General features: G+C 48.4%; 1 protein-coding gene across 1 annotated transcript; it reads left to right on the forward strand.

Annotated features, from left to right (window-relative positions):
* FYTTD1 (forty-two-three domain containing 1) lies at window positions 1-27,619 on the forward strand. The gene is made up of 9 exons (XM_081956133.1): window positions 1-204; window positions 12,667-12,798; window positions 14,583-14,728; window positions 16,477-16,589; window positions 18,084-18,180; window positions 18,838-18,899; window positions 20,564-20,638; window positions 22,417-22,543; window positions 24,897-27,619. The coding sequence occupies exons 1-9, from the start codon at window positions 105-107 to the stop codon at window positions 24,990-24,992; spliced, it is 948 nt and encodes a 315-aa protein (XP_081812259.1). The 5' UTR covers window positions 1-104; the 3' UTR covers window positions 24,993-27,619.
* The last annotated feature ends 84 nt before the right edge of the window (window positions 27,620-27,703 follow it).

The raw sequence follows: 27,703 nt of genomic DNA on the forward strand, positions 1-27,703 counted from the left end.
CGATTGACGCAGGCGCGGAAGGTTAAAAGAGACCCCCGCCCCCTCTCCGTCGGCTGCTGCTTTGCTTCGCGTCTTGGGTAGCGACGAGAGCAGCAGCGGCGGCCATGAACGGATTCGGCGCTGGGGCGTCCTCGCTCCAGAGAGGCGGAGGCAGCAGCACCAGCGGCGGCGGAGAAACGCTGGAAAAGATCGACATGTCTCTGGGTGAGACGCGGAGGGCGAGTGGGCATAACGGCGAAGGGGAGGGAGTTGCTCGGACCGAACCATGGAGACCCCGGCGGAGGGGGTTGCTCGGACCGAACCATGTGAAAGCTGGCTGAGGATGCTCGGGCCGAACCATGGAGACACCGGCGGGGGGGGGGCTAGGACGGAAGCATAGAGATACCAGCGGGGAGGGGGGGGAGTGCTCGGACCGAACCATTGGGGACGCTGAAAGGGGATGCTCGAGCCGAACCATAGGGACGTTGGCCAGGGGGGTGTTCGGGCCGAACCATGGGGACGCTGGCTGGGGGTGCGTAGGGGCCATAGGTGGGCGTGGCCCGAAAGAGGTGATGGCGGGTGTCTGCCCTCGAGGGGGAAGTCTTCTTTTGGGTCCAGCCAGGCGCCTTGTCACTTCCCGGTGTTATCTGGTTCGAGGTCAGCTGAGTCTGCAATCCGGGATTTCCTGGTGGTCTCCTGTCCGGGGATTAACCTTGGTATACTGTGTCTGTCTGTCTGTCTTGTATGTGTGTATATATGTGGATGTATATGCGTTTGTATAAAAAACACACACAGACACTCTACTAAAGTTAATCTCTGGATGGGAGACCACCAGGAAATCCCAGATTGCAGACTCAGCTGGCCTGTGGTTTATGTATATATGTGTATGTGTGTGAATAAAACACACACACATGTGTGTGTATAAAACACACACACAAAAATGTGTGTGTATAGTACAATATATGAGATAAAATATTGAGGTAAAAACCATGATAAGATTGCCATAATATGGTGCCATAGAGTCTCATGCGTCACTTAAACTTACATTTGTGTTTATAATGTCTTAGTGTTTGCATATTGGTGATTGCATGACCTCTGTAGAGATGCCATATGCTAACTAATAAAAATAAAAAAAAGGATAATGAAGCTTCATTTTGGGAGAGCAGCCAGAGGTTGCTTGCTGCTCCCTGCCCTTAGGTTTTACGTTTTGCACTCCTTTGTGCCTTAGGATGGAAAAGGCCCGGCTGCAGTTTGGGAAAGAAAAATTACCACAGTCTGTTTTGATTCTCATTGTCGCTGCTGAAAGGTTTCGGTTTAGCCATACTCTGTACCTTATCTGTGCACCGCTGAAAACAGAGGCCAGGCTAATGTTGCTAGTAGAACCTCTTGTTTTTCTGGATGGGGGTATCCTAAATTTGTACAAATTTATAATATTCACATTGAATGGTACACTGGGATAGAGAAGGGCTTAAAAGTGTGGCATTCTTTCCTGAATATGTGTGCTGGAGAGGGTAGTTGGGTTTTCCAGAACAAATTATGTAAATAAAAAATTGCTCACCTGTATTGTAGCCCAAACTAGCTGGTGGTTTGGGGATGCAGTGGCTAAGATGCTGAGCTTGTCGATCAGACAGGTCAGCAGTTCGAATCCCTAGCGCCGCGTAACAGAGTGAGCTCCCGTGAACTTGTTCCAGCTTCTGCCAACCTAGCAGTTCGAAAGCAAGTTAAAAATGCAAATAGAAAAATAGGGACCCCCTTTGGTGGAAGGTAACAGCATTCTGTGCACCTTTGGTGTTGAATCATTTATTTATTTATTTACTTATTTATTTACTTATTTATTTATTTATTTATTTATTTATTTAAACTTATTAGTCGCCCCCTCTCCCCACAGGGACTCGGGGCGACGTACACAAGCAACAGTCAGCACAGTGTCATACAGAGGAGGTAAAAAATAAATAAATAATTACAATACTGAAAAAGGTTAAAACCCCAATAACATTAATAGTTTAAAAACTAAAATTGACAATTAAAAATGACCTGGGGGTGGAAAAGTTGTCGAATTTTGCCAGGCCGGCTAGCCGAAACAGGTGGGTCTTCAGTTTACTGCGGAAGGAGCGGAGATCGGTTGTTGTTCTAATGTCTGGGGGGAGGTCGTTCCAAAGGGTAGGGCCCGCCACAGAGAAGGACCTACTCCTGGGCACCGCCCTCTGACAATCTCTAGAGGACGGCACCCGGAGGAGACCCTCTCTGTGTGAGCGAATGGGTCGCAGGGATGTATGGGGCAGGACACAATCCCGCAGGTAACTAGGCCCGATGCCATGGAGCGCTTTGAAGATGGTAACTAACACCTTGAAGTGCACCCGGTAGGCCACAGGAAGCCAGTGCAGCTCGCGCAGGAGCGGTGTTATATGGGAGAACCTCGATCTCCCCATAATTACCCGCGCGGCTGCATTCTGGACCAACTGCAGTCTCCGGGTGCACCTCAAGGGGAGCCCCATGTAGAGAGCATTACAGTAGTCCAGGCGAGACGTCACCAGCGCGTGAGTGACTGTGTGCAGGGCCTCCCGGTCCAAAAGGGGTCGCAATTGGCGCACCAGGCGAACCTGGTGGAACGTCCCCCTCGCCACGGCTGCCACATGATCTTCCATAGCCAGCCGGGCATCAAGGAGGACGCCCAAATTGCGTGCCCGTTCCACCGGGGCTAATTGTTCATCCCCGATGGCCAGCGATGGAATGTGCTGGTTGTACCGGGGTGCCGGAAGCCACAGCCACTCTGTCTTGGAGGGGTTGAGCCTGAGCCTGTTGTCACCCATCCAGACCCGCACGGCTTCCAGACAACGGGACATCACTTCAACAGCCTCGTTGGGGTGGTTTGGGGTGGAAATATACAGCTGAGTGTCATAAGCGTACAGATGATATCTCACCCCAAAACCACGGATGATCTCGCCCAGCGGTTTCATATATGTGTTGAACAGGAGAGGCGAGAGGATCGACCCCTGTGGGATCCCACAAGTGAGGGGCCTCGGGGTCGACCTCTGCTCCCCTGTCAACACACATTGCGTCCGGCCAGAGAGGTAGGAGCGGAACCACCGCAATACGGTGCCCCCGATCCCCAACCCCTCCAGACGGCGCAATAGGATACCATGGTCGATGGTATCGAAAGCCGCCGAGAGGTCTAATAGGACAAGGATAGAGGAACAACCCCTATCCTTTGCCCTCCAGAGATCATCCACCAACGCGACCAAGGCCGTCTCCGTGCTGTGACCGGGTCGGAAGCCGGACTGGCGCGGGTCTAGATAATCATCTTCCTCCAGGTGACGCGGGAACTGCTGAGCCACCACACTCTCAACAACCTTCGCTAAAAAAGGAAGGTTGGAGACAGGACGATAATTTGCTAGCTCCGTTGGGTCCAGAGAAGGCTTCTTGAGCAGGGGTCTCACCACCGCCTCTTTCAAGGCGGTTGGTAAAAGGCCCTCACCCAACGAAGCGTTCACCAGTCCCAGTAGCCAGCCTCGTGAACCCTCCCAGGAAGCCAGTACCAACCAGGAGGGGCACGGGTCCAATAAACATGTGGTGGCTCGCAGTCGCCCGCGCAACCTGTCCAAATCTTCGGTGACAACAGGGTCAAACTCCTCCCAGCGTGGAATCTCAAGATTAGCCTCGGACGCCCCCTCTGGAGCACTGGAGTGGGTCCACCCCCTCCGGATCTGATCAATTTTATCCTGCAGGTATTCCCCAAACTCCTCTGCCCTGCCCTGCAATGGGGGGTCCCGTTGTCCCTGCGACAGCAGGGAGCGGGTCACCCGAAACAGGGCGGCAGGGCGGTTCTCTGCGGACGCTATAAGGGTGGCACAATATTGACGTTTGGCCACCCTTATTGCCACAAGGTAGGTCCTTAAGTAGGCTCTTACCTGTGTTCGATCGGATTCGGAGCGGGAGGATCTCCACTTGTTCTCTAGGCGTCTCCTGTGGCGTTTCATCGCCCTTAGCTCCCCGTTAAACCAGGGGGCCCGGGTCGATCGTTGCCATCGGAGAGGCCGCAAAGGCGCAACCCGGTCCAAGGCCCCGGCGGCCGCACTGTTCCACGCGGCCACCAGGTCCTCTGCCCGGGAGCGGGACAGGTCTGCAGGAGGTGGCCCAAGCTCCGCCTGGAACCTATCTGGTTCCATCAGACGCCTGGGGCGGAACCATCTGGGACCAACTGGTTCCGCCTCCCCGCGGCGGGGGGTAGCGCCAGGGAAGTCCAGTTGGAGAAGTGAGTGATCTGACCATGACAGGGGCGTGATGACTAAATTCCCTCTTCCCAGATCACTCGTCCACTGGTCGGAGACAAACACAAGATCCAGTATGTGGCCTCTCTCGTGTGTGGGGTCCCGAACTACTTGAGTCAGATCCATGGCTGTCATGGAAGCCAAGAATTCCCGGGCTGCCTCGGATGCCTCTCCCGTCGACGGCAGATTGAAATCCCCCATCACTAATAACTTGGGGGTCTCAACCGCCATCTCCGCGATCAGCTCGAGGAGTCCGGGCAGGGCCATTGATGTATGGCGGGGAGCCAGGTATACTATCAACAGACCCAACTGACTCCCTGGGCCCCATTTCACGCCCAGAGACTCACAACCAGATGTCTGCGACACAGTGAATTCTCTTGGAGCCAAATCTTCCCGGATGATTATCGCTACCCCACCGCCCCTACCCTGGGCCCGTGGCTGATGGAATACCCGGTAACCTGGAAGGCACATTTCCCCGAGGGGCAACCCCCCCTCCGGGCCCAACCAGGTTTCCGTTATTCCTGCGAGGTCCGGCTCCCCCTCTGTGATCAAGTCCCTGATTAGGGGGGCCTTGTTAACCATGGACCTCGCGTTACATAACATCAGCCTAAGGCCCAGGCTCTGCCGATCCTGTCCACCTAGACTGCGGGGGTTGGTACAAGCGACCGGGTGTGTCCAACAGCCCCGGTCTCCCAACCGGCCATGTGTTCTTCTGATGTCCTCGTGCCCGCCCCTCCCTACGACCGTCGCTATCGAGTCATGCTGGCCATATGACTCCATATGACCACGGAGATATCTTTGGACAGTGCTGGCTCTTCGGCTTAGAAACGGAGATGAGCACCGCCCCCTGGAGTCTGGAACGACTAGCACATAGGTGCGAAGGGAACCTTTACCTTAGCTGGTGGTTTACATGCATCGAAAAGGGTTTAGAGAGTGAAAAACAATAAAGGAAAAACAGTTGTAAAAAAGCAAAATAGTAGCAAATAAAGCCCAAAGACTTGTTGGTAGTAGAAAATTATTTAGTTTAGAAATATACAAGTAGATTTCTAGGGAACGCAAACAATTGATGTTAAGCCAAATATTGATTGCAGGCAAGACTTTTTTCCAATAAGAATGTAGAGGAAAAGCACAGAAGGAAAATGAGCAATTAGGAAATATGAAATATAAGTCAAATATAAATCAACCTGGCAGTTCTCTTCAGGATTAGGGCTAGGAACTGTCCCATTTATTTAATTTATATTATTATCTTTATCCTGCCTCCAGGAAGTTGACGTTGTTCCTACTTCCTTTTTCGTACAATCACAACCTTCTGAAGTAGGTTGGGTTGAGAGAGCGGTAATAAGCAGAGAGTTTCTGTGCTTGAGTGTAGAGGACCATGGAGAAGGAAAACAGCAGCTAGCAAAATCTGAATTAAACCCAGGAATGAAGGAAGGTATTAGAAAAAAATGGAAGGTCACCCTGCCTTGATTCTCTTTGGCAGAAGGAGGAGGGAAGTTAAAATGCCCATCATTTTTCAAGATTCTGTTATGGTAGATAGATCAGGGTTGGGCAATTATGGCCCCCTTTAGTCCCCGTGGACTTCAACTCCCAGAATTCCTGAGCCAGCCACAACTTCCTGTTACTTTCCCTTATTGGTATTTTATGTTATACTAGTCTGTTGGATACCCATGCTTCGCTATGGAACTAGGTGATCGGGCTTGATAAATTTACAGTTAAAGCTTGAACATTAATGAGACTAAAACCTATGAAGAACGGTTGCAGGAACTGGGAATGTTTAGCTTAAGAGAAAGAAGGACCAGGGGAGACATGATAGCAGTCTTCCAATATCTCAGGGGCTGCCACAAAGAAGAGGGAGTCAAACTATTCTCCAAGGCACCTGAGGGTAGAATAAGAAGCAATGGGTGGAAACTAATCAAGGAGAGAAGCAACTTAGAACTGAGGAGAAATTTCCTGACAGGGAGGACAATTAATCAGTGGAACAGAAGTTGCCTCCAGAAGTTGTGAATGCCCCAACACTGGAAGTCTTTAAGAAGATGTTGGATACCCATTTGTTTGAAACGGTATAGGGTTTCCTGCGTAGGCAGGGGGTTGGACTAGAAGACCTCCAAGGTCCCTTCCAACTCTGCTATTGTATTGTATTGAGTAGTTACGATCCACCTCTGCTCTTCTCTCCCTCAGGCTGGTCCCACAGAAGCCTCTCCTATGTTATCTCCTTTTCTCCCTTTCAGGTGAGGAGGGGGAGTAGCATCAGAGCAGTGGTGGGTTCCAGCCGGTATGGGCATACCGGTGCCTGCTGGGAGCAGCAGGCACTGTTCCGGTACGGTGTTTCGGAGGGCCCGCCCACCCTCTTTACCTGTATTTGACTCAACCATGCCATTTGTGCATGTATAGCGCCTGTGCTACATTCCGCCGAGCAGCTGGAGCATCACAGGCAGTGGGTGTGCATGCCTGCGTTCACGTGGTGGACACCAAGCCCCATCGCAGCGTACTGGTTGCAACGGGATACGGAACCCACCACTGCATCAGAGCGTTTTTCAGGTGGGGAGGGAGAGTAGAATGTCTAAACTCCCAGCCCACAGGCCAGATGAGTCATGTGGTGGCCATGCCCAAGTGGCAGTTGGAACAGAGTTCTTTTCAGGTGGGGAGGGGGAGTAGAACATCTAACTCCTTAGCCTCAGAGTGTGTTAATAATAATATAAAAAATACTAATATTCCGATGGCCATTTCTTAGCAAGCGCCTAGAAGCCAAGAGGAACATATGTGGCAAATTTCAAGTTTGTAGGCTTTATGGTTCAGGAGATTTGATGATGATGCATGAGTGGTATTTTGCTTTTATATATATGGGTTGCTTTCTTGTTTGTATGTACACTGAGAGCTTAGGCATGAGACAAATTCTTTGTGTATCCAATGACACTTGGCCAATGAAGAATTCTGTTCTATCCTACTAATTCAATTTTGTAATCCTCTCTCCTAACCTATCCTATCTTCTATTTCCATATTTCTTATTTCCTAACCTGGCCTAACAATGAGAGGGAACTGGAATTTGCTACTCCTATTTGAACGTCTTGAGCATAGCAGCACCCCTGATTTTCTTGGGGTGATCTCTGAACTGGCTCCAATAAAAGCTCTGTCCAGAATCTCACCTATAATTTGTCAGAGTATGTTCAAAGACATGGCAACAGGTCAGTCAATGGGGACTGTTTGGAAACTGAAGCAGTTTTTTGCTGTGTGAGTAACAAGGAGACAGCAAGGAGCCTGGGCATGGCTTAGCTCTGTAGCTCTGAGTGTGTGCTGAGCTCTAAATTAGTCTTCTGCTCTAAACTAAAACTGAAACTCTTCTCTCCTCTGCTTGTGTTCTACTTGTATTTGCTACCACATTGGAATATCTGCTTTTGGAATTGTGTATTTACTCTATGTATTTCATATATTCATGATAGATAGATAGATGATAGATAGATGATTGATTGATAGATAGATAGATAGATAGATAGATGATGATAGATAGATAGATAGATAGATAGATAGATAGATAGATAGATAGATAGATGATAGAACCGCCCTGCCGCCCTGTTTAGGGTCACCCGCTCCCTCTTGGTGCAAGAGACGCGGGGGGCACCCTTACAGGGTAGAGCAGAGGAGTTTGGAGAATATCTGCAGAACAAAGTCGCTCAGATCCGGAGCAGATGGGCCCCCTCCAGTGGTCTGGACGGGCCGTCAGCAGTGAGTCTTGTGAGTCCACTCTGGGAGGAGTTTGACTCTGTTGCCCCCGAGGATTTAGACAGGTTGCGTGGAAGGCTGCGACCCACCACATGTTCATTGGACCCGTGTCCCTCCTGGCTGGTACTGGCATCCTGGGAGGTGACACGAGGCTGGCTTCTGGGCCTGGTGAACGCCTCGTTGGGTGAGGGATCCTTACCTACCGTCTTGAAAGAGGCGGTGGTGAGGCCCTTACTCAAGAGGCCTTCACTCGACCAAATGGAGCTAGCTAATTATCGTCCAGTCTCCAACCTCCCTTTTTTGGCGAAGGTTGTTGAGAATGTGGTAGCGCAGCAGTTTCCGCGTCACCTCGATGAATCCGATTATCTAGACCCACGCCAGTCCGGCTTCCGACCCGGGCACAGCACTGAGACAGCCTTGGTCGCGTTGGTTGATGATCTCTGGAGGGCCAGAGATAGAGGTTGTTCCTCTATCCTGGTCCTATTAGATCTCTCAGCGGCTTTTGATACCATCGACCATGGTATCCTATTGCGCCAGTTGGAGGGGATGGGAGTCGGAGGCACCGTGTTACGGTGGTTCGACTCTTACCTCTCCGGCCGGATGCAATATGTGTTGACAGGGGGGCAGAGATCGACCCCGAGGCCACTCTCTTGTGGGGTGCCGCAGGGGTCGGTTCTCTCGCCCCTTCTGTTCAATGCATATGTGAAGCCGCTGGGTGAGATCATCCGTGGTTTTGGGGTTGAATACCATCTGTACGCTGATGATACACAGCTGTACATTTCAACCCCAAACCACCCCAACGAGGCTGTAGCAGTGATGTCCCGGTGTCTGGAAGCCGTCGGGGTCTGGATGGGGGACAACAGACTCAAACTCAACCCCTCCAAGACTGAGTGGCTGTGGCTTCTGGCACCTCGGTTCAGCCAGCTGACTCCATCGCTGGCCATAGGGGACGAGCTACTGCCCCCTGTGGAACGGGCGCGCAATTTGGGCGTCCTCCTAGATGCCCGGCTGTCAATGGATGACCATGTGGCAGCCGTGGCAAGGGGGGCGTTCCACCAGGTTCGCCTGGTGCGCCAATTGCGCCCCCTACTGGACCGGGATGCCCTACGCACAGTCACTCATGCGCTGGTGACGTCTCGCCTAGATTACTGTAATGCTCTTTACATGGGGCTTCCCTTGGGACGCGCCCGGAGACTGCAGCTAGTCCAGAACGCGGCCGCGCGGGTTATCATGGGGAGGTCTAGATACTCCCACGTAACACCGCTCCTGCGCGAGCTGCACTGGCTACCTGTGGTTTTTCGGGTGCGTTTCAAGGTCCTGATTACTATCTTTAAAGCGCTCCATGGCTCAGGACCTAGTTACTTGCGGGATCGCATCCTCCCACATACATCCCTGCGGCCAATCCGCTCTCACAGAGAGGGCCTTCTCCAAGTGCCGTCCACTAGGCAATGCCAGCGGGCGGCGCCAAGGAGTAGAGCCTTCTCTGTGATGGGCCCAACCCTCTGGAATGACCTCCCCCCCGACATTAGAACCACCACGGACTTCCGCTCCTTCCGTCAAAAATTGAAGACTCACCTGTTCCGACTAGCTGGCCTGGCATGATTATAAATGTTACATCTATGAACTCCTGGTAGTATATTCTCATCTGGTTATTTTAAGGGTAATGTTTTAGTTTTAATTGTTTTTAGGGCTTTTAGCCTCATATTTATTCATCTGTACAGGACTTTTAATTTTAACCTCCTCCACATACATACATATATTTATAGCTCTATTTATATTTGTATTTTATCTGTGATTTATTGTGGACTGTACACCGCCCCGAGTCCCTTTTTGGGAGAGGGGGCGGTTTAGAAATGTGAATAAATAATAAATAAATAATAATAATAAGATAGAGGAGGAGAGAGAGAGAGAGAGAAATGGCAAGCCGGCCTCCTTCAGCAACCAAGAAAGAAACCACTTAACTCCATTTTGCAGAATTAAGAGTACTTTTACTGGTTATGAAAAGATAGCACTTAAGTAAAGCGAGGTCTGAGGCAAAACCAATAGATCCAGTATGTGGATGGGAAGTTAATGAATCCTGCTGAATCAGTTACCTGTGTGTGCTTTCTGGATGTGATTGCTGCAACAAACACTGATAAAATTCGTTGTTGGTGCTTTAGTGAATCTGACATATGGTGACGATTAGACTTGCATTACAATCCTCTCCTTTTAAGTTGCGCATAGAAAACTAATATGCAATTATTTTGACTATGGAACAAAAATGTTCCCATTTCCAATTCCCTGCTAACAATCTGGAGCCAGTTGAGATTTCCGTGCCTGTGTTTGGGCAGTGTTATTTATTTGATTTGACTTTATTTTTTTTTTAAAAATCCCACCTTTATTGCTTTATAACTAGCTGAAGACGGAGAACCTGTCAAAGACACATTCCTCTTTTTCCCCACAACAACGGCAATCCTGTGAGGTGGGGTGGGCTGAGAAGGGAATGCCTGGCTCAAAATCACCCAGCTGGCTTTCATGCCAAAGGCGGAACTAGAACTCACCGTCTCCTGGTGACTGGCCCAAAGTCACCCAGCCGGCATTCCTGGCTAAGGGGAGACTTGCAAGCTGCACATTCTCCTGCTCTCTAGCTTCGGGCAACCAAGGATCAATTCGAAAGCATTGGTTGCCCTCTGACACCGCTGGATGACCTCGCCAGGTCTCGCTGCTTTAGCAGAGTAAGGAAGATACTCAGAGAGGATTCACACCCTGGTCAGTGTCTCTTCCCGCTTCAACCATCGGGCAGAAGGCATGAAAGCATAGCCAGCCAAAGAAAGAGGTTTCAAAATAGTTTCTATCCATGGGCTGCCGGACTCTTAAACACAACCACAACTACTCCACACACACACACAGAGAGAAACAAATGACTAGTTTTTCTTTTTTTTCGCCCCCCCCCCCCCAATTGTTTGCATAGGGATTATTCTTTATACTATTTATGTTGTTTATTTTTTTTGTATAAATAGGTTCCACTTGCAGACACCAAGATGGTTACTTCTCTTAGCAGTTCGGATTTTCCCTGATTTCCTTTGACAAAAAGCCATTGTGATTCACTCCGCATCCCTCCCGGCGTCCTTGTTTCAAATTCACATTTACAAAAGGGAAATTTAGCCAACTCATCTCCCACCGTCGTTTTGCTTTTTCTCGAGGGAGAGGGCTATTTGTTAAGAGAGTTAATAACGTTGGAAAATGAGTTTGGGGGGGGGGATCCTGTCTCCAGGGAGAGATCACGGAGAGATTTCGTAAGCGATTTCTGATTTGAATTCGTCCCTTTGGGCAACACAAATGCCTTTTCCCAGCCTCTCAACCAGAGAAGGTTGTGTTGGGAGAAACGTCCTTCTGGGCTCAGTTCTATCATCTATCTATCTATCTATCTATCTATCTATCTATCTATCTATCTATCTATCTATCTATCTATCTATCTATCTATCTATCTATCTATCTATAATGGCTGTGTGTGTGTGTGTCCCAGCATAACTCTGGAACGCCTTGAGCAATTTCAACCAAACTTGGTACACAGATGACTTACTCTCTGGAAGCAAATACCGCTGGAGTAAGACACCCCTAACACCCCTTGAGGTGTGTGTTCTGTTAAGATACAGCCTGTTGTGCCTTCAAATGGCTTCTACGGTACGGATGTAAAATGGCTTCTGCTGTACAGTGCAGTGGAGTTGCCATGGTAACGGCTTCACAGTACTCCACAAGGGGGCTCCCTCTGGTAAGGGGAGGAAAACCCAACGTTAGAAATGACCTTTGGTCCGGACTTTTCCCCCTATAAATAAATACCCAGGCAACGCCGTGTTATCGGCTAGTTTAGAATAAATGGATGCGCAGGGGGGATGCCGTGAAGAGAACAGAAGGCTGTAGGTTGCTGACTTGTAACTTGTACTCTGGGAAGGGCTGTGGATGATGGTAAACGGTATGTAGTAATCCTAACTGGACAGTATAAGGTTTAATTTAAATCAGGAGTGGGGAACAGTGTGCCCCTTTATAACTTGTGGACTTCAACTCCCAGAAATACTGAGCCAACATGGCTGGTTGAGGAATTCTGGGAGTTGAAGTCCACAAGACATAAAGGGGTCCTCGTTTCCCCATCCCTGATTTAAATGATCCATTCGGGATTTCGATTTACCCTTTCTGGGAACTGAATAAAAACAGCAGGATTTCTTGCACTAGGTGGGAGGATTACAGGTAGTCCTCAAGCTATGGCCACAATTGATCCCAAAATTTATGTCGCTAAGTGAGAAATTTGTGAAGTGAATTTTGCCCCATTTTACGACTTTTCTTGCCATCTTTAAATTAGTCCCACGGTTGCTAAGTGAAATCTGGCTTCCCCATGAACTCTCCTTGTCAGGTGGTCGCAAAAGGGGACCCCGTGTGACCTTGGGAGACCCCCAACCATCATAAATATGAACCAGCTGTCAAGCACTTGAATTTTGATCACGGATGCTGCAACGGTCAGAGAAACGTTGTATGTTGAGGACTACTGTATGGGTGCTTTGCCTGGGCTGCCCCTGGGGGTGCGGCAACGGTCGGAGAAATGGTCCCAAATCACTTTTTTTCAGCGCGGTTGTAACTTTGAGTGGTCAGTAAGCGAACCGTTGTAAGTTGAGGACTACCTGTGTGGGCTGCCCCGTCTTCAACACCAAACCAAATTGTCTTTTCGCAGACGACATAATTAAGTTGAACAAGAGAGAAGAGAGGAAGCACAACTCTCCCAAGATGAAGCCCAGCCTCCCGCAGAACGGCCCGCGACAGTTCCGGATGAGGAGGACGAAGTGGGGGATTCAAGACTATCCAGGTTAGTTGTGTCTCGGGACCATGGTTGTCACGGAAACCATCCCGTGTTTTGGGCCAATAAGAGACAGCTAATGTGATTGGCACGCAGTGGCTCAGACGCTGAGCTTGTCGATCAGAAAGGTCGGCAGTTTGGCGGTTTGAATCCCTAGCGCCACGTAACGGAGTGAGCTCCCGTGACTTGTCCCAGCTTCTGCCAACCTAGCAGTTCAAAAGCACGTAAAAAATGCAAGTAGAAAAATAAGGACCACCTTTGGTGGGAAGGGAACAGCGTTCCATGCGCCTTCGACGTTGAGTCATGCTGGCCACATGATCACGGAGACGTCTTCGGACAGCGCTGGCTCTTCGGCTTTGAAACGGAGATGAGCACCGCCCCCTAGAGTCAGGAACGACTGGCACATACGTGCAAGGGAAATCTTCCTCTTTTACAGGAAGTCTCCGACTTAGAACCACTAAGGGAGACATTTGTGAAGTGAGTTTTGCCCCATTTTACGACCGTTCTTGCCACAGCCATTGAGTGAGTCGCTGCACTTTTTAAGCCAGCAGCACCGTTGTTAAGTGAATCCGGCTTCCTCAGTGACTTTGCTCGTCAGAAGGTCACCATAGCGGGATCACATGGCCCTGGGACACTGCAGCCGTCATAAGTACATGCCAGTTGCCAAGCGTCTGAAGGTTGATCACCTGACGATGGGGAAGTACGTGGGAAACGTGGGAAATGGTCCTTTTTTTCAGGGCTGTTGTAACTTTGAACAGCCACTAAACGAATGGTTGTAACTTGAAGACTTCCAATCCTGTCCTTGTTGTAAGGTTCGTGTGCCAGAATCTTGAGAGTCTGGAAGCTCCCCTCCCCTCCTTCACTTTTCCCGAGAACTGGGGAGGGTCCCTTTTAAGACATTTCCCACGCCCCTCCCCCCTTTCCTTCTATTGGCTGAGATCTCTTTTGAGTGACAGTTGTCTAGGCTTCAGTTCTTCCTCCTGACCCCCAAGGTTATTCTCACAATAGGAGAAAGGACCTAATCCCTTCTTTTTCCTCCCTCCTTTCTTTCTTTCTTTCTTTCTCTTTCTTTTTCTGTCTTTTCCTTCCACCCTCCCTCCCTCCCACCCCCTTTCCTTTTCTCTTTCTTTTTCTTCATTTTTCCTCCCTTCCAACCCCTCTTTTTCTTTCTTTCTTTCTTTTTCTTTCTGTCTTTTCCTCCCTCCCACCCCTTCCTTCCTTCCTTCCTTCTAACCCCTTCCTCTTTCTTAATCTCTTTCTTTCTTTCTTTTCCTCCCACCCTCTCCCTCTTTCCTTTCCACTTTATTTTCCTTCCCTCCCTCCCCCCTTTCTTCCTTCTAACCCCCCTTTCTTTCTTTCTTTCTTTCTTTCTTTTTTCCTCCCCCTTCCTTTCCGCTTTTTCTTCTTTTTTCCTTCCTTCCTCCCTCCCCGCTTCCTTCCTTCTAACCCCCCTTTCTTTCTTTCTTTCTTTCTTTCTTTCTTTCTTTCTTTCTTTTTCTTTCTTTCTTTCTTTCTTTCTTTCTTTTCCTTCCCCTCCCCCTTTCCTCTTCCTTTTCCTTCTTTTTTCCTTCCTTCCCTCCCTCCCCCTTCCTTCTAACCCCTCTTTCTTTCTTTTCCTCCCCCCTTTCTCTTTCTTTTTCTTCTTTTTTCCTTCCTTCATTCCTTGCTCCCTCCCTCCTTTCCTTTCTTCTTTCTTTTTCTTTTTTTCCTTCCCTTACTTCTTCCTTCCATCTCCCCTATCTATTTATCTTTCTCTCTCTTTTTTTTTTTTTTCTTTCTTTCCTCCCTCACAGGTTTTGGCAAGAATCACTTGGGACGTCGAAAGCAGCTGCCGGGGAAGAGGCGTCCCTACGGCATTAAGACGGGCTTGGCAGCGAGGAAAGCCCTGGGGGCTCACAAGGGCATCAGCCCCCTCAACAGGCCGCCACTCACTGAAAAGGTACCGGGTGGGGGTCAGTGCAGTTTGGGGGAGGGAAGAAAATGGGGTTCGTTTCTTTGAAGTCACTCGGCCATGACAGGCCCCGCTGGCTGGCTGGCTGGGGAATTCTGGGAGTTGAAGTCCACCCATCTCAAAATTGGCTCAGCTCGAGAAACATCAGTCTCAGCCTTCCCTTCCCCACCATCCAGTCAGAACTGAAGAAGCTCCTTGGTTGAGAAGCAAAATGTCTTCAAAAGAAAAAACAAGGATGTCCAGTTGCCTGCTGAAAAAAAGCACATTGGGGGGAGGGGGGGGCTTTAATCTTGTTTTGGCTTCTGTGGATATGCACACACACCCTCTCCCCCACTGTTCCCTCTAAGGTGCGCGGCTGCGCACGTGGCAAGAAAACACCGCGCAGCAGTTTCCAACTGCCGCGCAGTGATTTCTACTGTCACAGGCGTCGGAGGCTGGGGGAGGTCCTTTGCAGACGGCTAGAACTGGCCGCCCGCAAATGACCTCCCCGGACTTGTTTTGGTGAGCGCGGGGCGACTGACGCTAGTTCAGGAAAGCAAGCCCGGGGAGGTCCTTTGTGGGCGGCCAATCCTAGGTGCTTGCGCCCGGCGCTGCGGCTAAAATAAACTCCCAAAGCCCCTGCCGCTACCGGAATATCTGCTGCCACCTCCTCCTCCTCTAACAGCACTACCACATTTGCTGCCCGACGTTGCGGCAGAGGTGAAGCCGCCAAAGCTCCTGCCGGCACCCCCGCCCATGGCAGCAGCGCCTCCCCCTCTGTTCGGAGCACCTGAGCTAAGCCCCGCGTTACCCCTGCCCCCTCCTCCTCTGCTGTGCTTTTGAGGAGCCATGAGGCCGCGGGAGCCAGTAGGAAGGCGGCGGAGGGGGCGGGAGCAGGGGGAAAAGGCCTCATGGCTTCTCAAAAGCACGGCGGCGGAGGAGAAGGCAGCAGGGGTAACACGGTGCCCAGCTCAGGTGCTCCGAGTGGAGGGGGACGCCAGCAGGAGCTTTGGCAGCTTCACTCCAAATGTGGTGGTGCTGTTGGAGGAGGAAGAAGAGGCAGCTGTTATTCTGGTGGCGGTAGGGGCTCGTCGGCATCTTCAGCGGCAGCCCTGCCACCTGTGAAAAAACCCGAAGATGGAGCAGATCCACGCAGATGACGTCATGACTGGAGGAGGAATTCTGGGAGTTGAAGTCCACAAGTCTTAAAGCTGTCAAGTTTGAATACCCCTGGGTTTTTTTTTCTAAAGGGTTAGGGGTGAAAGGGTCTTGTAATTTGACAGCTTTAAGACTTGCACACTTCAATGCCAGAGTTCCTGAGCCAACATGACTGGAGGAGGAATTCTGGGAGTTGAAGTCCACAAGTCTTAAAGCTGTCAGGTTTGAAGACCCCTGGGTTTTTTTCCCTAAAGGGTTAGGGGTGCAAGGGTCTTGTAACTTGACAGCTTTAAGACTTGCATGCTTCAAATGCCAGAGTTTCTGAGCCAACATTTTGGTTGCTAAGTAGGAGCGTTGTTAAGTGATACTGATATTATATAACACTTTTAATTAAGCGGGTACCTTGAAGAAACATAACTTTGAGTTTCAAATAATACAGATTTCGTTGTTGTCTTAGGTGACACCTGTGAAAAAAATTCAGGTGCTCAGGCATAAAAATGTGCCACTCAAACACTATACTTTTCTGCTCACACTGAAAAAAAATTAGAGGGAACATTGCTCTCTGCCCCCCCTCCTGACTTTGGTGTCTCTCCCTCAAGAACCTGCAAAGGAATTACTCCATTTTGAATAGGAAGATGCCCGTCCAGAGACAACCCGACTTACAGAGGAAGCAAGGAGCCCGGTTCCGAAGACCCACCTTGTTAAATCGAAGGTGAGCTGGCCTTGGTCCTTTTGGAGAAGCTTCCTTCACGCCTGCACCTTGCAGGAAAAGCCTCCGGATGAGGGGAGACAGGATAGCAGTCTTCCACTATCTCAGGGGTTGCCACAAAGAAGAGGGAGTCAAACTATTTTCCAGGGCAACTGAGGGTAGAAGAAGCAGCAATGGGTGGAAACTAATCAAGGAGAGAAGCAACTTAGAATTGAGGAGAAATTTCTTGACAGTTAGAACAATTACTCAGTGGAACAGAAGTTGCCTCCAGAAGTTGTGAACGCCCCAACACTGGAAGTCTTTAAGAAGATGTTGGATAGCCATTTGTCTGAAACGGTATAAGGTTTCCTGCCTAGGCAGGGGGTTGGACTAGAAGACCTCCAAGGTCCCTTCCAACTCTGCTATTGTATTGTATTGTATATAAGCAAAGGGATCCCTTATATGGGTACCGCGTTTCCCTGAAAATAAGACCTAACCATAAAACAAAGCCTAGCCTGATTTTATTTGAGCGTGCTCCTAATATAAGCCCTATCCCAAAGATAAGCCCCAGGGAAGATCTTCATCAGCCGTGGGGCTGGGGGGGGGGCAAGTGAATTCAAGTAGTATTCAGCTGGTTCCTATCCGTTCGCCTGAAGCGGTGGCAGAAATTTTGCCCAGTTTGGCGAACTGGTAGCAATGGCTGGCTGGCCACGCCCCCGAACCAGCCCCCCCTGTTGCCACCGGCTCACCCCGTCCATCCGGTCACCGCTTACCGGCTTGGAATTGCGCGTGCACGAAGAAGATGGCGGTGGTGACGGCAGCCGCTTTTTTGCCGACCGGTCATAAGTCATTTTTTTTCAGTGCCGTTGTGACTTGGACCGTTCACGGAGTTTGTTGATCCTCCGCTTGGATTGGCTTTGATTTCTCCGCCTGATAAAATTTTAGACAGGGACCTGTTCAATCCAGGAAATTCCCTTTTGTTGCTCTGCAACAATGCCAATAGTCCTCAACTGATCTGTTGTTAAGTGATACAGTTGTTAACCGAGTCATGCCCCATTTTATGACCATTTTTGCACCTGTCGGTAAGTGAATCATGTCATTAAGTAGATCTGCCTTTTTTTCTTGTTGGAAGCCCCCTGGGGAAGGTCTAAAACGGTTACCGTGTCACTTCTAGGCACCACAACTGTCTTAAATATACCTGTTGTCAAAGCACTCAAATTTTCATCCACTGACTGTGAGGACATTGTAATCGTCGTAAGAGCGAGGACTGGGCCTGGTTCACTTTTTTTCCATGCCATTGTAGCTTTGAATGGTTGTCAATCAGGGAATACCTGTGTCGTGGCAATAAAGCAGAGATGGGGAACTACGATCCCTTTTAGGGTTGGTGGACTTCAACTCCCAGAATTCCTGAGCCAGTCAGGAGGACTCTGGGAGTTGAAGTCCGCAAGCCTTAAAGGGCCAGCCCTGCAATAAACGATAGAAGCATAGGTAGTGATGATGGCTTGCTCTGTTTTACAGGCCGAGCATACACTCCCTCTCCACCAGAATTGGGAATAGATTATACCAGCAGAAAGACACGCGCCAAGCGACTTTCCTTTTTCGGCGGGGCCTGAAGGTAATTTGCGTCCGTGCCTTTCTCTGTAGGAAGGACCTGTCAATCTGAGGGAGAGATTTGACCTCTCTTCTGCCACTCTTGACATCCTGTCACTCCCTCAAAGGTTGGTTCCCGTTGGGGGGGGCGTATTTCCCGGAGGACCCCAGATTTCAGGCGCTACATTCCCGCACTAGGCTGGGGAATTCTGGGAGTTGCAGTCCACATGTCTTAAAAGTTGGCAAGAGTGAGAAATATTGACGGAGGCAACAGGAGGACTTTTTGTAACTCTAGAAAGTAGAAGTCGAAATCCCAAGATTTTATTTTTCCTTGTATGCTTCAACTTGCTAGTTTGCTATCCGTAGGTATCTGATTTTTTTTCTTTCCTTTTCTCTTTCCTTCCCTTCCCTTTCTTTTCTCCCTTCCTTTCCTTTCTCCTTTCCTTTCCCTTTCATTTCTCCCTTCCTTTCTTTTCTCCTCTTCCTCCTTTCCTTTCTCCTTCCCCCTTTCCTTGCCCTTTCCTTTCTGTTTCCCCCTTTCTGTTTCCCCCTTTCTGTTTCCCTCCCCCTTTTCCTTTCGCCTTCCCCCTTTCTTTTCTCCTTTCTTTTCTCCTTCCCTTCCCCCTTCCCTTCCCTTTCCTTTCTCCTTTCCTTTCCTCTCTCTCCTCTTTTCGTCCCCCAGGTACAAGCTCAAATCCATCCAGAAAGTGACCACAGAAACCAGGGAACCAAACAGACTCGCCCGTAAGTATTCCAAAGAAATTGACCAATCTGTACTCTCCTTTTCTTTTCTTTTCTTTTTTTTTTTTTTGCTGTGTGTGTGTGTGTGTCATATCTCTATCATTTTTTAAGGAGTGTGGGTACCTTTTGTTCTTGCAAACTCATCCAGAAATTCAGCACGGGAATTCAGTTGGGTCAGAAGTACCGTTTCCCTGAAAATAAGACCTTCCCAGATAATAAGCCCAAACGGGCTTTTGAGAGCATGTGCTAAAATAAACCCTCCCCCAAAAATAAGCCCTCCCCAAAAATATTGCAACACAGCAGCCGCCATGAGGTGACCACGCTCATCGTCTCCTGCACCTCAAAAATAATAAGACCTCCTCCAAAATAAGGCCAACTGCTTATTTCAGGGAGTCAAAAGAAAATAAGACCCTGTCTTATTTTTTCGGGGAAACACGGTAGGAGCTGGTTGGCTGCTTGAGAAATGAGCGAGGTTAAATAAGAAATCTCTTTGATGCTATCCAGGTAGTCCTCGACTTATGGGAAAAAATTGAGCCCAACATTTATGTAGTTCAGGGAAACGTTTTGTTAAGTGAGGTACGAAAAATCGATCATAACTCACAACGGCATTGTAAGCTTTGAACGGTCACTAAACCAACTGTCGTAGGTCGAGGATTACCTCGTTTGAGTTCCAGCTAAGCTGATTTATTGCTTTGCTGATTTAATCATCAACACTAAATTGGCTCTAGATAACAGTTAACGGAATTCAAGAGAAGTTGGATTTAGATCTGTGACGGCAAACCTATGGCACAGGTGGCACACAGAGCCATTTCTGAGGGCACGCGAGGCGTTGCCCTGTCAGCTCCATGCGTGCTCTGGCCAGCTGATTTTTGGGCTTGATTTTCGGCTGTTTTTGCCCTCCGGAGTCTTCCCGTTCCCGAACCTACGGTTTGCGCATTGGGCTGTTTTTCTCCCTCCGGAGGCTCCTAGAAAGACTCTGGAGAGGGCGAAAAACGGACCTACCAGACTCACCAGAAGTCGGAAAACGGGCCGTTTCTGGCCTCCGGGAGGGAGGGGGGCAGGGGCGGCCATTTTCGCCCTCTCCAGGCTCCAAGAAAGCCATGCATGCATGTGCGGGGCAGCAGTGTGTGCGATGCGTGCATGCGCAGAGGGCACAGCTTTGGGGGACATTAAATTATGGGGGTGGGCACACGAGCATATGCTTTTGACACCCGAGGCGAAAAAGGTTTACCATCACTGATTTAGACTGTTTGTGATAACGTAAGCATGTTAGGCTTGTTCCTCTCTTGACTCTCCCACCACCAGTCTCTGCTTTAGATTTATACACCACTTTACAGTGCTTTACAGCCCTCTCTGAGCGGTTTACAGAGTCAGCCTCTTGCTCCCAACCATCTGGGTCCTCACTTTACCGTCCTCGGAAGGACGGAAGGCTGAGTCAACCTTGAGCCAGTCAGGATCGAACCGCTGGCAGTCGGCAGAATTAGCCTGCAATACCGGATTCTAACCACTGCGCCACCTCAGTTCTTGCAGATTACAGCTGTCAATGATGTGGTCTGTCCAGAGTCCTCCGTATTGTTAGGATTTAGAGCAAGAAGGGGGGTCTGTAGGCTGAGTCCTGAATTCCCTGTAAATTAATTTGGAACTAATGAGCTGTACTTTCCAAGCAGATGGCGAACATCTACCAGAAATGGAGGGATTTTGACTATTTCCATTGACAATCCTGGAGCTGTTCTCTCTCCAATGTGAGTAAAACTATCAGCATGAAGAATCACACAATAGATTCTAGTTAGTCGGATTTATTGCTTATTTATACACAAGATTCTAGTCAGTTTTTTTGGGGGGGGGGTCATTTAATGACCCCGTAATCCAGGGGTGTCCAAACTTGGGAACTTTAAGACTTGTGGACTTCAACTCCCAGAATTCCCCAGCCAGCTCTGCTGGCTGGGGAATTCTGGGAGTTGAAGTCCACAAGTCTTAAAGTTCCCAAGTTTGGACATCCCTGCCGTAATCCCTTGCGGGGTGGAGTCGGACCAACCCAATGGAGCTGAGTGTTTACTGGCCAGATGCCTTTCCCTGTCGCCAATGCGGAGTTCGCCAAGGATATATTCTCATTGTGCCCAGATGAGAATCTTGCAACAGTAGTGAATCACTCATCCTCTTCTTTTAACGACCCCATAATCCCTTGTGGGGTGGAATGTGGGCAACCCAAAGCAGCTGAGTATTTTACTGGCTGGATGCCCTTCCCTGTCGCCAGTGCGGAGTTACATTCAACAGATATATTCTCCTTGTGCCCAGAGAGAGAAATATCTGCCTCTACCTAGGATCGAACTCCCAGCCTCCTGATTGTGAGGTGAGGGGCTCCCCCTCTAGGCCCCTGCACCACTCACAAGATTCTAGTCAACTGGACAGTCCTAAATTAGAATAACAGAATTGGAAGAAACCGGCGGTCAAATCCCAGTGCGAGGTTTGTCAAACCTGGGGGGGGGGGGAGATGGGGGGTGCGTCGTTGACTTCCACAGCTGTGGCAGCGAGAGGAGAGTCCGGATTGCTAAAAGCTGCAACCCAGCCACCGCACAGCCCATCGGGGCCGCCGCTTGCCGGAAGCCAAGCTGAGAACCGCTGCACAGCTGATTAAGGACTGCGTGCCAAGTAGCTGACCCGTTCAGTGCCCCGATGTCCCTGGTTATCGGCTGAACAAGGCTGCTAGCCATTGCCGGATGGCGCCGTTTTCCAGCGGACGGAAGGGCGCAGCGTACGAAGGCTTAATCAGAGACTTATCATTAAAGGACTCCTATTGTGCCGAGAATCCAGCCTAAATAAATGATTTCTGTTTCCAGAGCGAACAGCTTTTGTTTTTGTTTAGTTCCGGGGCACGGCCCCTTGGGACCTAGAAGGTCTTCTAGTCCAACCCCCTGCTCAAGCAGGAGACTACAACATTTCAGACAAATGGTTGTCCAATCTCTTCTTAAAAACCTCCAGTGATGCATTGGATAAGTGTTAAGGGAATTGAAGAGAGGCTGGGCATGGTCCGCTTGTGGGAATGTAACAACTCCAGGTGTCAGGTTTCCTAAAAATGCCCTAATTGATTCATGAGTCTCGAGCCAAGTTTCAATACAAAACTAGTCATTTATTGGGAGCATTTATTTTGGCAAGGCCTTTTCTCAGTCACATCTAAGCTTCCTTTGAGTTATAGCTGAACTTCACCCCTGTTTCTTCCCTCCCCTCAGTCTGTGTCATAAATCACATTCCCCAATGAGTAATCTGAGATCTGACTTTAGCCGAACGTATGCGTGGAATGCGCTTTCCCCCTTCTCTCATAAGGGCAACGTTAGGAGTTGACACCAGGCTTATTCCTCATTTGACTCCACCCCTGATCCCTGCCTCTCCTTCTCCTACAAAAACCCACTTTGCTTTCCCACTTTCGAATATCCTGCAGATGTTTTCTAGTTCTGGTGAGGCAAACCTTTTATCGAAGGTGCGCCAGGTGTGCTATCCCAAATCTGTTTTTTCTGCTCTGCAGCTCTTTGAAACCGAGACTCCCTAGCAATCTCATACCCCCCTTTCTCCTGAAGAAGGAGCCGTCGGAAGAGAAGAAGGTCCCCAAAGGCGTCCCTCTGCAATTCGACATCAACAGTGTCGGGAAGCAGGTGGGTTGTTTCGATCTCACCGTCACCCAAAATTTGAGTGTGTGGTTTTTTTCCGACCCCGATAATCTTGGGCTGTCAGGCCTGCAGCCATCTTTCCTTTTGGATCTCTGGCCTGCTGCCACACTTTCTATCCTTCTACTATGCATTTTTTATGGTGGGGAAATGGGAGGGGGGATTGTACGGAGTTAGATGATATGTAGCCATAACAAAATTCTTTCTAGAAAGCCAAGGTCATCTTTTGTCTTTGCACCTCTGTACCTGACCAGAACTGGATGGATGGAAGCTGCCAGCATGGCAGTGGGAGATTGGACCATGGGATGGACTTGTGGGTGTGGGGGGGCAAGATCTTGAACTTTCAACCGGGTGGGGAAAAACCGGGAAGCTTTCAGATTCAGGTTTTCCCAGATGTGCCATCAGGGCTCTCTTAATAAATTGGAACTTTTGAGGAAGCCTCGGACTCTGATTTACTTTTGGATGCTATTTGGAACCCTGACACGGGCATCTGCACTGCACAGATAGTCCTAGTGACCGTTCAAATTTACAGCGGCGTTGAGAAACGGGAAAAACTGGTGGTCCTCACACTGTACGGCCATTGTAGCATCCCTACGGGCCCGCGATCCAAATTTGAGCGGCCGGCAACTGCAGGGATTTACGATGGTCGCAGCATGCTGGGCAATTCCCACATGCAAAGTCGATGGAGGAAGCCGGGTTTAGCTGGGTGGGTAGCGGTTTTGTGAATCGCTTAACAAAGCGCAGCATTTCATTTAGCAACGGTGGCCAAACAGGTCATAAAAGGAGGTATACGGCTGACTTATCCACCTCCTTGCTTAGCAATGAAACCGTGGTCGTCAAGGTCTCTTCTGTTTCGCATTTCCTCTTGGTGTTCTTTTCTCCAGATCGGCTATCCCCAGCTGCCAGATTGCCCTCCCAGGCCCGTCAATTTCCCCTCCTCTCGGAAATGCATCCATCATTCTGTAAAAGTGGTACAGCAGGATGGCCCACAATTCTTTCATGTGGCGTCAATGTGTACGTTGACATTCGGGAGGGGGGAAAATATATAAGTTGGTGATTTGTGCCACGTCAGCCTGTCTACCTGATTGGGCTGGAGTTCATAATAATAATCTGGAGATTGCAGAATAGAATTCGAATTCGAATGAAATTGAATAGAGAAATAGAATTGAACAAAATAGACTAAGAAGAGAGATAAAAGAAGAATAGGACATGACGGAACGGAATAGAATAGAATATCTTTATTGGCCAAGCGTGATTGGACACACAAGGAATTTGTCTCCGGAGCCTAAGCAGTTCATAGATCATAGTTACAATCATTAATCATAAGATACAACAAGAAGTGATAAAGACTAGATACCACCAGGAGAAGGTAGTAGGAAAGATGAGATGGCTTACATCCTATGACGATACCTTTAGTATAATCAAACAGCGGCATCTGCCTATCCCTGGTCCTTGGGAAGGTCTTGGCAGGCAGATAAAAATGCCAAATCCAGTCTCAACATCTGGCTGACTGTGCAACGAGCCGTAACCATAGCTACCGTCATTGACAAAATTGCCACCCGCCAATTGCAAAAGGCAGCTTTGCTCTTGAAGAGCTTACATCCTGCCACAATCATAGGGAGGGCCTTCTCCTGGTGCCCTCCACTAGGCAATGCCAATGGGCGACACCAAGGAGTAGGGCCTTCTCTGTGATGGGCCCAACCCTCTGGAATGACCTCCCCCCCGACATTAGAACCACTACTGACCTCCGCTCCTTCCGGCAGAAACTGAAGACTCACCTGTTCCGACTGGCTGGTTTGGCATAATTTATAACGTCTACCTCCTGGCATACACATTCTTACTGGTTTTTAGAGGGATAGTGTTTTAAATTTAACCTGATATTTTAAACTTTTGTATTGATTTATTTATTTAGCTGTACAGTTTGGTATATTTTATCCTCCTCTCATACATGTATTTATGTAGCTATTTCTATGTTTTAATCTGTTGTATTTTGATACGGACTGTACACCGCCCCGAGTCCCTTTCGGGAGAGGGGGCGGTATATAAACGCTAATAAATAATAAATAATAATAAATAATCCCTTTAACACGATTAAACAATCAAAGCCTGCCTATCCCAGGTCCTTGGGAAGGCCTCGATGGTTTGGATCAAAATGCCACACCGCAGTCGAAACATCTGGCTGACTCTGCTGATGAAGCCCAATGATAACACGGTGGAGTCCTTGGTGCCCTCTGAAGCTTGGTGGTTTTCCCGCAGACGTTTCCCTACCAAACTAGGTAATGTCATCAGGGCTTAATAATAAGCATCCTAATAACAACTCCTCTCTTTTCCTCCTTCACAGACCAGCATGACCCTCAACGAGCGCTTCGGCATCCTGAAGGAACAAAGGACAGCTCTAGCTCAGAACAAGGGCAGCCGTTTTGTGACAGTGGCCTAGGAGAGACCCCCTCCCCTCCCGAAGGAGCTGGAAAGACTGTGATCCAGAAGTTGTAGCAGATGTTGCGACGCTTGTGTCAAGACCCCAAAGGAGATGAATCCTCTCCCCCCCCCCCTTTCATTTACTACCCTTACTTTACACCGGGACGTCCAACTTTGAGTGCTTTAAGGCTTCTGGACTTCAATCCCTAGAATTCCCCTGCCATCCGTTGGAATTGAAGTCTACGGTTCTCTTTTTTTTTAAATCCAAAGTTTTTTTTAAAAAAATTTACTACAAATTTACACACATTATAGAAAAGAAGTGTTGAACGGATCTTCCCTTTGACGTCCTCTCCTTTACCTAATCCATTTTACATCATAGGTTTGTTTTCACTTTCAGCCAAATTATTTTCTTCCATCGTTTTCCATTTTTTATACTCGTTTTTTCTTAATACATAAACGATAGCTTCAGTTGCTCCCTTCAAAAATTGCACCAGATCATATTTCTCTATTGGTCTATTTTTACCATAAACAACATCTATCCTCTAATTCAGTTTTAACATAGAGAGCATTTCTTTCAATTTTTCTACAATTAACAATATACTATAATTTCTTCATTTCTTAATTAGCTACATAGCAATACCAATCATATTACTATTCCCTTTAATCTACTTAATGCAACTCTTTTTTTCCTTTCTTCCTCTTATCCATTTTCTCTTGGGCTCTCAAGAATTCCACTTTTAATCATTTTTCTTCTTCACCCCTTTTCTCTTAACTTCTTTTTTCTTTTCCCTGTTTTTATGGTTGTAGCATCTTTTCTTCAGAGTATTCATTTTTATTATTCTCTTACTTTCCCCAGGGTTTTTTTCCCCTGTTCTCCTCCCTTCCTTACTAGCGTGTGGTTTTGAAGTCCGCAACTCTTAAAAGCAGCCAAAGTTGGACACACACCCCCCACGCTTGAAATAGTTAGACCACAACCCAACCCTCTCATATTCCGATATAACGAGGAAAACGCAGCACGCTGTTGGTTTATTTACTTAAGAGACACGTTGGCTGGATTTGGGAAGGTCCAATGAACCCCTGCAAGAAGGGGGAAAATCCTACTTACTTTTCGTTGTGTTCTCGTGGTTGTTTTTGAAGATGCCAGTCCTTGTTGATGCTCCACCCCAAAGATGACAAAAATAATATACCTTGCCCTCCTGGTTCGATTTAGTTTTCGTTTTGGCCACGGGGCAGTTTCTGCTCTTCTCAAAACTTTCCTGGCTGTCTCGTCTGACCCTCAAAGCAGAAGGAATTGGGGTGGGGTGGAATTTGCCATGAAGGTGATTGGGGATCTCCATCAAGGCCTCCTCAGCGACGCTAGCATGGATCTAGTCCGTAGGCTTGCCAAAAACGAACGTGCGAGTATCTTTGTGGTAAAACCTTGCACTGCCTCGCGTTAAAAGTTTTTTATCCTTCGGTCACAAAGTGAGCTGCTTGGTTTTTCTTCAGGGGCATCCTCTACTGAAATGAGCCTGGTTTCCTATAACGTCTGTCAACGCTCCCCACCCTCCCCACTCCGAGTTCTGTTGATGGTTGCTTTGTTGTGTAGTGAGAAAACGTGCACTTTGTGACTCCTCTGCTTAGCGGTAGTTCCACGAGAGGGATCTTCCTGTCGTATCAAGGGATCAGAAGTGGTGGAGTCAACATCTCAGCATATAATTACCCCCAAAACTCTCTGCATGTTTGGTTAATTTTGACTTCCAGCCAGGGGATTTTTTTTGGAACCCTAAGACGAATAATGGAATTGCCAGCGACAGCATTCTGCATTTCGAACGTCCATAAAAGGATCCTGATTAGTTGGCCGAGTGTCAGAAGTTACACTGAAAATGTCATATTTTTTTTTTGTGGTTTTCAAAGCAAAGAAGATTTGGGTAATCCTTAGAGCATTTTTTTTTTTTAAATAGCTATGGCCCATGACGATCCATGTTCTTTTGTTTTAAAACCCCGTTTCCATATCAATGTTTTTCAACCTTGGCAACTTTAACGTTTTGTGGACTTCAGCTCCCAGAATTTTCTTTCTCTCTTGGAGTGGAGAGTTTGCGGAGAAAGGGATTACAAGAGAGGGAGCTCTGCTGTCTGGAGAATTCTGGGAGTTGAAGTCCACACCTCTTTAAAGTTGTCCAGGCTGAGAAACACTCCGTATCATTACAGTGGAAAAAGTTTGGGACATTTTTTCTCTCAAATTGCGTACTAAAAAAAATACTGTTGGAAGTCTGTTCAAAATGAAGAAGACCAGCCTTCCTTTCACCTGGTGCCCACCAGGAGGGGCGGAGAAACTTCCGTCATTCCCCATCAGTTGAGGGTCATTGTAGTAGCCCAGCCCATCTCGCAGGCACCAGGTTGGAGAAGACTGAAAGAGGCTGTAAGCTGAGAACCATCCTGCGTTTTGGGTTTGTGCCAGGATGCAATTCAAACAAACAAACCTTTTTGCATCACACCGGATGCAAAAAAATTGATGCAATGCATCTCAAGAAAGTTAGTTTGTACTTAAAGGAGAATATACTTTAAATCTGTACCTTTGGGTATTCTTTTTGAGAAGTTAATACATTTGGATCTATTCTAAAGCTGTTGGACTTTTTAAAAATAAAAAAAATTAAAAAGTTACAAGTTTGCAGGCGTGCACAGTTGTTATTCTATTGGGCAATCAGTCTATAGAGTTAGCCCTCGGCTTACAACCACAATTTGAGTCCG

The sequence above is a fragment of the Natrix helvetica genome (genome assembly GCF_964273705.1).
Source record: "Natrix helvetica genome assembly, chromosome: 5".
Taxonomy (NCBI): domain Eukaryota; kingdom Metazoa; phylum Chordata; class Lepidosauria; order Squamata; family Natricidae; genus Natrix; species Natrix helvetica.

Excerpts from the sequence above, each read along its gene's own strand:
- FYTTD1 (XM_081956133.1), top strand. The coding sequence starts at position 105 with ATGAACGGATTCGGCGCTGGGGCGTCCTCGCTCCAGAGAGGCGGAGGC. Across the intron at positions 12,799-14,582 it reads GGGGATTCAAGACTATCCAG|GTTTTGGCAAGAATCACTTG; the intron begins GTTAGTTGTGTC and ends CCTCCCTCACAG. Across the intron at positions 16,590-18,083 it reads CCCACCTTGTTAAATCGAAG|GCCGAGCATACACTCCCTCT; the intron begins GTGAGCTGGCCT and ends TCTGTTTTACAG.